At 45.7% G+C, this 10,284-nt stretch overlaps 1 protein-coding gene across 1 annotated transcript in view; it reads right to left on the minus strand.

The window, feature by feature from the left end:
- The window catches only part of arid2 (AT-rich interactive domain 2), a gene marked incomplete at its 5' end in the record, with an annotated part of 29,490 nt that extends 22,523 nt beyond the window's left edge, over positions 1–6,967 (minus strand). The window contains 3 exons of the mRNA XM_079236453.1: positions 5,632–5,729; positions 6,659–6,752; positions 6,876–6,967. Of these exons, the coding sequence (XP_079092579.1) occupies positions 5,632–5,729; positions 6,659–6,752; positions 6,876–6,967 (284 nt within the window). The remainder of the gene's footprint in view (positions 1–5,631; positions 5,730–6,658; positions 6,753–6,875) is intronic.
- Between the last annotated feature and the right edge of the window lie 3,317 nt (positions 6,968–10,284).

Consider the following 10,284-nt stretch of genomic DNA (forward strand, 5'->3'; position numbering starts at 1 on the left):
TTCTTATACATAATTAAATTGTTTTAATTTGTCTGCATTTACAATGAAAACAATATATCTGCATGCCACCCCTTAAGGTCTACGCTCCTCTGTAGATCCCAGACTCTTCTCCCATTAACTAGATGACATCACCTTGTGTGTACATGCTGTAAAGACAGCATTAGAAAGAGGGTCAGCTCTTGCAGCCTCCAAATAAACAAACAAGGTGGGGTAACGTAACCGTGCCTTTAAACATCCAAAGTGCATGTGGTAGTTTTAGGTCTAGTTCTCAAATAGGAACACATGTATTTTTTGCTTTTCAGCACCAAGCCACCGGACAGAAACCACTAAAGCGCTGCTTTCAACTGTGCGCAGCACCGCAGCGCGAGCCGTGGTTTCTGAGTCCTGGTTTCTAAAGCATTTAAAATCTAATTGGCCTTCTTTGTGAAATCCTCAGACACGTTTATAGCGCTTTGATCACTGAATATTTGTGACAGTCGTGCCTCAAAAGCTCTATTTGCGAATTTAGTTCGATTAGCGATTAGTTACAAAATAATAATTCAGGAGGTGCACGACCAAGCGACAAACACTTTAGTCACCGTCACTGAAATCAGCGCAACAAAAAAGCTCAACTGCCATGCTTTGTTTCGCGCTTTACAGGATCATCATTTACCCAATTCAATTCTCAACGAGGCAGAACATAAAGTTAGCACAATAATATGTCAAAACAAAAAAAGCACCCAAACCCCCCCAATAAAACTCGGACACCCCTGATATATTTGTCCAATCGCTCAGTTTCCTAATCCTTTGGCATGGACTAAACACACAGAACAAACTCCAGTTATGTGTGAAATACACTTAGAAAATGAAGAGACTCTACTTCTGCTGAAGAGCTGTAGGCTGCATTACACCCACAGCAAACATTTTAACCAGATCATCCATCTAATGAAACGGCAAAGGCAGATTCTAGGCCCACCGTCATGTACGATCTGCTGGTTAACAAGGAAACTGAGAGAAAAAGATTAGACTATCAGTGGTGGCCCACGCTGCTGTCGGGCCGGTCGGATTACAGACGGGACGAAGAACGCTCTCAAAGAGCCTTCAGATGTTATCTTTGATAGGTTTGCTCTTGCGCTCTTATTATGCTGCATTAATGAAGAAGAAGAAGAAGAAGAAGAAGAAGAAGAAGACACACGCTGGTCCGCAAAACCCACCGTCTTTATCGACAACTATCCGTCACCGGAGCATCTCTGAAGTCAGAGCAGCAGCTCGGAGGAGGCGGGGAGGAATACAGACACGGCTAATGCAAGCGAGATCAAAAGGCCACTTCATCCAGATGTTTCAGCGGGAGAGGGAGAGTCTACTGGCGCACACGGGAAGCAGACATGATGGTACCCGGAATAATCTCAGAACCAGTCATGAGAATCGACACCGGCCGAGCAGAAAAAGGTAGTAGTGTGTGTGTGTGTGGCGCCAGGCTGGAGCAATCGTTCCATGTTCTGTGTTCTTCCTCGTAGAAACAGCGATGCAACATGTCGTCTTTGAGCAAATCAGGTGTGAAAGTATGTCATCCGAAAAGCAAGACTTTTGACATTGCACCTGCACCGCCGCAGTTTTGCACAAGCAAACTACAAGAGCTACTTTGGCACATAAATAGACAAGTGGACACATTAATAGACACAGTGGCCTCCGGATGATTTCCAACGCCTGCGATACCTTTTCAGTGATCAGCCTGATCCAACTCTAAACTAAAAGAAACATTCAGTCGGCATTTTAACTTCTGTTTCTCTGCAGCCTCAATCTGCAGTTCTGGCTACAATTATACTCATTTTACTTTTCACAAGAAGTTTGAAATACTATTAACTACAATCCACTTGCCAGCTGGCACGATAATAAAAGGGAAAAGCACATCATGCTCAAAATCATGTGGCAACTGAAACACAGTTTAATTGCCGGGGTCGTGGGAATAATTTTGGGACCTAAAAAGTGAGTCTGCATGCTAGAAGCAGCAGAGGAGAAACACTTGGACCTCTAGTCTACTCAAATACCGGCTGAAATGAGTAAACCTGTGTACCGGATTGCATCTGCTTCACTATACCACAAACAGTTAGAGGCGAAAGTGTGGTGGGATTATTTCGCTGTATAGGAAGCAGCCTGTTCCACTCTGAAAAAAAACAAACACAAAAAACATGTGACTTGGTTGGCGTTGTAGGATTCAGCAGAACGAGTAGATAAAAAGGTGGTTTGCTTTCCTGCGATCGCAGCGGACCGGTGAAACCGTCCCGGAGCCCCGCATGCTCGCATTACAGCGCGGGGTTCAAACGGTGAAACCGGATCTGTGCTGTACGACTGTGCCCCGACACAGATTACTCAAAACACCGTCCATAGGTCACTGCTACATACACGCATCAAATCAAAGTTCAGTTGTTTTTTTTAAGCCAATGTTATTCCTCACAATAGACGCCATATGATGCGAGATCACAGGGCAACCGTTAAACGAGGCCAGTTAAACCAGTTTGGCCTCCCACACATTTCTAGCCATGTGTACAAATCTCGTCAAGACAATTTGAGCAGCCACAATAAAGTAGGCGGGCAGTAGATGTCTGCGCCTCCTGGGCCTGATTTCCTCCCGATGGGGATGCGGCGGAGAGGGCAAACAAAAGGTTGAGCCGGGTGTCCGTCAGCTGACTTGGCTTCTGTGTTCAGCGTGCTGCAGCTTGTGAAAAAAAAAATAAAAGGAGTCAAAGACTGTAGCGGCGCTAGAGGCCTCATTCTCGTACAATTTTCATTCACCACTCAGAGGCGCGACCTGAGCTGGGCGGCGTTTTAGTGGAGAGAAGAAAACAATCAGGGCTCTAGCTGCTCCACGTGGGTTGAGCGCTCAGTGCCCCGAATCATATGAAACGACTAATGGAAGAGAGAATAGCGTGGAGATGTGAAATAGTATTGACTGAGAATCATCCAAATGAGTGTAGCCACAGGAAAACTGGAAGCAGCTGCCGGTGCCGGTAACTCAAACCCAAACCACTGAGACGGAGTGCAGACGTACAACATAAACGGATGTCAAATTATGGAGATGTAAAAGGTTCTCTGGAGTAAAAGGACTAGATCTGGAGAACACAGGTCAGTTCCTGGATATTACAGACTAATAAAGATAGTGAGGGCTCTATATTGTAATACTGTTCATTTACAGTTTTCCTAAATTCCTCCACCTCTAAAGCTTGTTCATGGTCAGTAGAAGATCCGGCCAAGGCCCTTTTCACATGTTCACTCATGTATTTAACACTTGCCACTTTATACCAGCAACTTTCTCACTCTCGCACCTGAACACCCCTCATTTCAAATGTATATATTTTGCTTCAATCTTGCTAATGAAGCCAAAATAAACATGCCCTTAAACCATGCCCTTTAGAGTGTCGGCGTGATTTGATGGCAACACTCTTGATCCAGAGTGAGAACTCTTCCTCCCCCGAAGCTGGACGTGAAACCGGCTCCGTCGGTGGGATCCGTGTCCAGGTGGCGCTTCAACTAGCGGAAAACAAGCTGGAAATAATATTTTCTGGCGAGCGCTGCTCACTTATTGCCGGGTGACATTCAGATATCAAGTAGACGGCAACGGGAGCTGGCAGGGAACACCGGGTGCTGCTCATTACTCTGCACTGAGTGGGAAGTGCCGACCAGAGGGAGCCACATCGCGATCGTCCGATTCAGTCAGTCCTGTATCAGAAAAAGTCATCCCTGCAGCAAGGGAGTAGCCTCCAGTCCTTCCTGTGAACTCATTTTAATCCCTCAGGCATAACTAAAACACCGGGAATTGGCACTAAAGTTGTCAACTTGAAATTCCAGATTCCCAAACTGAGCCAAACTACGATCTCATTCAATGTTACGCGGTGCTGCTTTCAAGACATCCAATCATGCAAAATCATGAGGGAAAACTGAACCTCCCAAACACACACCGTGATCACATTATTAGTCTACTTATGAATAGAAAAACTGGAGAGAGAGAAGAAAACCTACTTTCTATACTCTGTCAGCAAAACAGCAGCATGGGGAGGCGAGGAGAGTCTATTTATCAGCTTTAGTGGAGGCAAGACCAGTCTAGCCGCCTGCTGCCTCTGACATCCACCGCACTGAACCGCCCGAGATAAACTCTACAAGAGAGAAGAGCCGGCAGCTGCCCGGCGATATTCAGCGGGTCGGTCGACTCGGCGGTCAGGCCTCCCTTTGCTCGTCCACCTTCCAAAAATATAGTCACCGGTAATAATTACAGTGCTGTTCCGAGTATCGCATGTGAAAATGTCTTCCCAAAGAAAATAGCCACGATGATAGCTTTGTGTTATGTTCTGCTCCCACCTGCAGAACAAGGCATTTATTAACCACTTTCTGACTTTAGATAAAAGACACACTCGTTGGCCAAACAGTGTCCAGCTTTCAAGTATTATAGGAGGTTCATTTTACTTTTTGCAACTTTTGACACACTCAAAACCTGCTAGACAGAGACAGATATCTGAATATTAGTGGTTCACAAATTAAATCAGATCACAGAAACTCAACACCGTTGCGCTAAAGCTACTTCCACTCGGAGAACAGACCTAAACAACCGTCTAGTCAGCTGTCTGGACATCCAAGCAGACTATTACATAATCCTCCGCTTTAGAGAAAACCCTTTGTCAAGTGTTCCGTCATTTACACTAAATATGTTGCAGGTAATTAGTGGTGTGTGGCTATTATGGCGCCCAGAAACACCTCCACTAACTTCAGCAACACCACATGCCCTACATGTGCCCAAATTGCTCAGACCCCTGCAGACAACGCTGATGTTTATCTGCAAACTTTGAGGAGCAACAAGTCTCATCAGAGGCGTACTGTTGGCAATCAAACTAGCCACTACACTCCCACAGCTTGCACCAATTTAGTGAAAATAAAATACACAGATTATTGGCAGATAGTTCTATATCTACAAGCGACCTGCAGTTGCCTGCAACACGTCCATGAGAGGCTGCAATGTGCAAGGTGCTAGTGATGGGAACAATCGTTGCATGAGGTAGAAGGGAAGAGAAGAAAAAAGGAGAGTATGGAGAAAGCATCAACCGCCAAAAAAATAAAAAACACGCCCCACAAATGCCAGCTGTTGAAGAGAGCTGCATGTCCACCAGACTCCTATCACCTGCAGCTGACTGGGTTGAGACATAGGGAGCCTGAATGTTACACAAGTTAAAGAGCCTAGAGCTGCTCAATCTGTAGTGCTGTAAGTACCCAGGTGCCCTGGGGCCACCGTGTTTTCAGGAAGGAATAACCGCCATGTGTGTGTGGTTTAGGGTCATCTGGATTGATGAATAAGGGTGTTCTTCAAAACTAGGTTGCAGACTTCCCACAAAAAAACAAAAGAAACATTTGGCCCTACACTTGTTTTCATAAAAGATAGATCAGTGTTCTTTTCTCATGTGGAAGAGGGCCAAGGAGGTAATCCACAATGCCATGACAAATACACACACACTACTATGGAGCCTGCTTTAATTGCACACGTCATAACACCGCGCTCTTGCCGCTTCCTAGTAAAGAGGAGCGCGGAGGCTCCAGATGCTGCAGACTGCTCCTCCGCGTTTGTAAACACTTCCCCACATGCTACCTGGGAGGAGGCGCGCAACTTACCGAAGGTAGTACTGTTTTAAAGCAAATGCAGCGTTGGAGCAGCTCCTCGGACAGTTGAACTCGTCCCCGAGCTCGAGCCATTGGTTTTTGTCAGAGACCTGGAAAAAGGATGAGAGAAAAACGGGTCTGTTAACAAGCACTTTGCAGCAGCAACAACAACACACAAAAAGAGCGGTCACACTGCAACCATCTGGTCGGCTACAGGTCCCCCCCAATGAGGCCAATCATTAATCGATAACTTCCTCCAACTGCTGAAAATACCTTTAATAAAGAGTTACTTTTAAATGATCCAGCAGTGGCTCACATTTAGTAAAATGTCGTTTAATTAGCGGCTAGTATGCCCGTTATCTGCACATATTTACATTTGTCACACCAGCAAGTACAACTGACTCCCTTTAGGATAGTATCGTTACTGTGCTAGTTAGCATCGTAGCTAACAGGCTAACTTGACTTTTCCGTTTTTTTTGTCGGTAAAACCGCGCGAGGCTCGACTCCGCCTCAACACGAACGCTTTTCCGCGTGCGCCAGCCGTTTGCTGCCTGGAGTCGTGTTTTTTTCTTCTCCAGGAGCCGTTTGCCGTGTTCACTACACGGGCCTGTGAGGCCTACATTTTGTGCTCAGCCATGAAGCCGAAGAAAGATGGCTATGGCGAGAAAGCGATATCAAGCTTCCCCCCCTGGGTGGAAACCGCCGGCGAAAACCCCCCGGGCGGAGCGCCGAGTCCCGGCCGGTGTTTCCCGTGCCGATAATCGATGTTAAACGTGCCCGCTAATTTCCGAGTCGCTCCCGACTGCACTCTGGCTGCGAGCGGTTTGGGACTCTCGATTCAAACCACACAACAACACAAGCCACCACATCGCATAGAGATACATGGCAAACTAGCACAAGGCCAACACCGACCCGCTGCCGTGCGTGTGTGTGGAGGGTTACACTCGTCCCGGGGATCCCGCACCGAGTCGTGGAGTCGTCCACCGACGAGTCCACGGACAGCAGAGTTTGGAGAAATCCACTTTTAGTTCCCACTCACCTTAGCAAATCCACCTAAAGCGACGACTCTGACATAGAGAGCATTCAGGTCCAGCTCTTTCCCACCCACGATAGGAATCTTCCTGAACGGCGATCTGCGGGGAAAACACAAGAAATAAAGGCATACATGTTGAAATAACAGTTTCGGCTAACTCTCGGCCGAATGCAATGAAGATTTAAAGTTGCATTTCTTGGTAATAAAGACGCCCCAATCTCACCCTCTGCTTTGGTGAAATTGCCGCAGCTCGTCCAGGAAAGCCTGTCCTTTCCTCCGCTGATCTAGTAGATTTTTCCCCGTCGAATTTGCCATTGTTTTTGCATGCAAAAACGGTTGAACCCCACTTCAGACGCTTCTTAAGACACCAAGGATCCCATACTCCGCCGGCGCTCAGTCATTCGCGAAGCTGAGTGTTTAAAAAGTTAAAGAAATTGCTGATAGCAAGAAGAGCGGCAGCTCCGCTAATAAAGACTGATGCACACAGAAAGCAAGCCCGATCAACCCCGGACTAAGTTCCGACGAACAGTCAGAAATACGACCGATTCACCCGGTAGACTGGAAACGCCATGCCAGAATGTGGAGAATTAATGCTTTTGGTCGCGGTTGTATTCGTTTGGAGTGGTTTGACAGTGTGTTGCGGACGCAGCTCCGAGGCTATCGCACACTGTAGAGCGGCAGAGGGATGCAGTTCTCAGACAAAAAGATGTGAAGGCCGAGGAGCCCGGACTGCCATGCGTGCAGCGCCCTCTGTGGCCACAGGCGGCACTGCAGCATCCAGAGCAGAGCGGGCGCCTGAACAATAGAGACTGTTTTCTTTTTTAGGGACCGTCTGACAACTCTTTTCTCTGTTTGGAAAACGGGTCAGGAGGTACTCGGAAATGTCCCGTGGGGGGAGGGGATAACACTAATTAACATAGCCCCCTTGTTATCCCAACCAGGCGTGTAATAGAGGGCGACCCTACTTTTTTATTTATTTATCTGTAAAATACTTATTTTCCAGGCTGACTTAAAGCCCTAGAATAAGTGGCATCGACCGCACAAATAGCCTATTAATTAAATGACGATCTTGTATTTCCAATAGGAAACAAACAAATGCATACAAATACAGCTATAGTATAGTCTATTGACATTTTATTTGATATATGTTCAAATACACCATTCTACAACAAAATAAGGTATGGAGGATGAAGTAACAAATATGTTACTTTCAAAATAAATAAATCCCTCATTTAGGGGGGCGCGCTGCAAAGTAATGTGATCAAGAGTAATGATTGTTTACATGTGTGTTTTTTGTCGACACGCTAGTTTGTCACTTCATGCATTTCCATTTTCGGGGGGGGGAATGATATTCTTGCATTGTGCATTCCTCCAAAAATATGTATTTAACGCAGTTATGTGTCTCGTGCCATATTGAACAGTGGTTCCGTGCAACTCTTAATTGAACGTGACAGTAATTGAATGAATGACAAACAATGCCTTTTGACCATGATTTGTGATGTTTCCACATAAAGTGCCACTTGGGTTGCAATCGTGTTTATTTGAAACATTTGGGCGATAAACAGGCTTCATTATGATGTCAATTCAAACTATATACTTCCACTACACGTTGTGATCACTATGTGTCAAAGCACCTATTTACAGTTGTTTGTTGTTAAACATAAAATAATATGTGGTTTACATATGGCCACTAACGTGTTTGGTGTTTTTATTATTTGTCATGGAGTCATGTCTTGCTGTAAGCGTGTAACGCTGCGGTAAGCAGCACCCTGTCCCTTGCTGACCGCCTCAAAACGACTTTTATCTCGCGGGGTGGTTGAAAATTACTCCTGATCCCTTCTTCCTGTAACTGCCAAGCGGATATCTTCTTGATGGGGTTACATTCAACCATTACACGTACCCCTTTGCTCAATGAAAAACCTGTCACAAAATGGCGGAGACGTACGTTAGCAGACCCCATTTTGAGGAATTGACACTAGACAGCGGAAAAGTGCGTTTCCTGGCGTGTGGTTTTCAAAAATACTGCTCCTTTTTGTTGTCGTTGTTGCAAACAAACTGCGGCACACCCGAGTTCACCACGCGCCCATTTGGACTCCACCAACCGTCAACCCGAATTATGGGCTAACGAGTCGCTCGTGCGCTAGCTTGTTAGCTTAGCAAACGTTAGCTAACTTTCCAAAATGACCACGAACCTGTTGTGAGCAGCTTGTTGTTTTATCCACGAGAACACCACGCTAACAAACAGCGTGTGTCTCCGGTTTAGTGTCGTTACTGGACGGTATTAATGGCGCTCTGTCGACGGAGTCCTTTTCCCCGGCGCTAGCTTTCCGCCTGACATTAGCATGAACACAGTCCCTTATTAACACGGCTAATAATGCTAAGTAGGTTACCTCCGGATGCCTGCAGCTCACATTAACTCCCAGAGTAAACATAGTGCTGTAGTTGTCATCGTTTAGGTCAACTAGATGGAGCACCAACACCACAATATACTACCTGTCATAATAATCTAACGTCAGGTTGCTTTTTAAAACCGTTTAAGGCACGCGGGTGTTGTAGCTAGCTAGCTAGCTAATGGGGGGGAGGGCTAGCCACAGTGTGCGCGAAACGTGACTTCCAGCGATTTGAGGGGTTTTAAACAGTTAAGATGTTCGGTAATGATGCGACTTCTTGCCGGGTCGTAAAACACATTATTAAGCCCGCCGCATTGTGAGTGTCCGCTACTTCTACTTGTGTAGCTCGTGTTGTGGTGTGTAACGATGCAGTGTGTGAAGCTGGACCACCGCGGGTGAAAACGCGTCTCTGTATTTGCGGACCGGAGTGTTGCACCGTTTAGGCTTACATATATTAATATTTCCGGACGGAGACATGCATCGTTTCTGTTTATTCACCAAGCCCCAGCTTATTATTTCCCTTCATCGCCCACCTGCACATTCGCTATAACACCGGTACACTACATGATCACAAGTAGGACTTCAGCTGGATTGTTGTCTGAACAGAATGCAGTAATAGTTAAAGAAACAATGGGAAACACTGGTCATATCGTGAATGCTTTGCTAGAAAATGGCCTACCTCATGCATAACGGCACTTCCTATAGCGGCCATAAGGTGCAGTTGAGGATTATTAAATTATTTCAATGCAATGAAACATCTGCAGTGATACTTTTTTCTATTTACATCCCTATTGTCTTGCGTTATTTACCCGTTGGGCCCCCGGTTACGTAACACAACATGACATTTAATGCCATCTTGTAAATTGAAACTTGTTGGTCATATTTTAAAGGATTTTCTGGTTGGACTGAATGCATTATCTAACGGGGTGACGTTGCCAGCGTGCAGCAAACCCCCCCTTTTGCCTCACACACAGGGGTACAACACATGCTGTATGTAAGGACCCATTATTGTGGGTCCAAAACATGGAAGTGTTGTTAGCAATACAATTACCACATGAGATCTGAAGTGTTTGATGAATGCAGTCTGACCTTTCATGTGGAAATGCTCAAATGGTTTCACAGAAAGTCTTGAAATCCATAGTCATGAATGAACAGGTGTATTAATTGACTTCCGGCATATAATCATAATGTACCATAAAGTATCAGTTCAAAGATCATATATGTTACATTAATATGGCAGTC

The sequence above is a fragment of the Taurulus bubalis genome (genome assembly GCF_910589615.1).
Source record: "Taurulus bubalis genome assembly, chromosome: 20".
In the NCBI taxonomy this organism is placed as follows: domain Eukaryota; kingdom Metazoa; phylum Chordata; class Actinopteri; order Perciformes; family Cottidae; genus Taurulus; species Taurulus bubalis.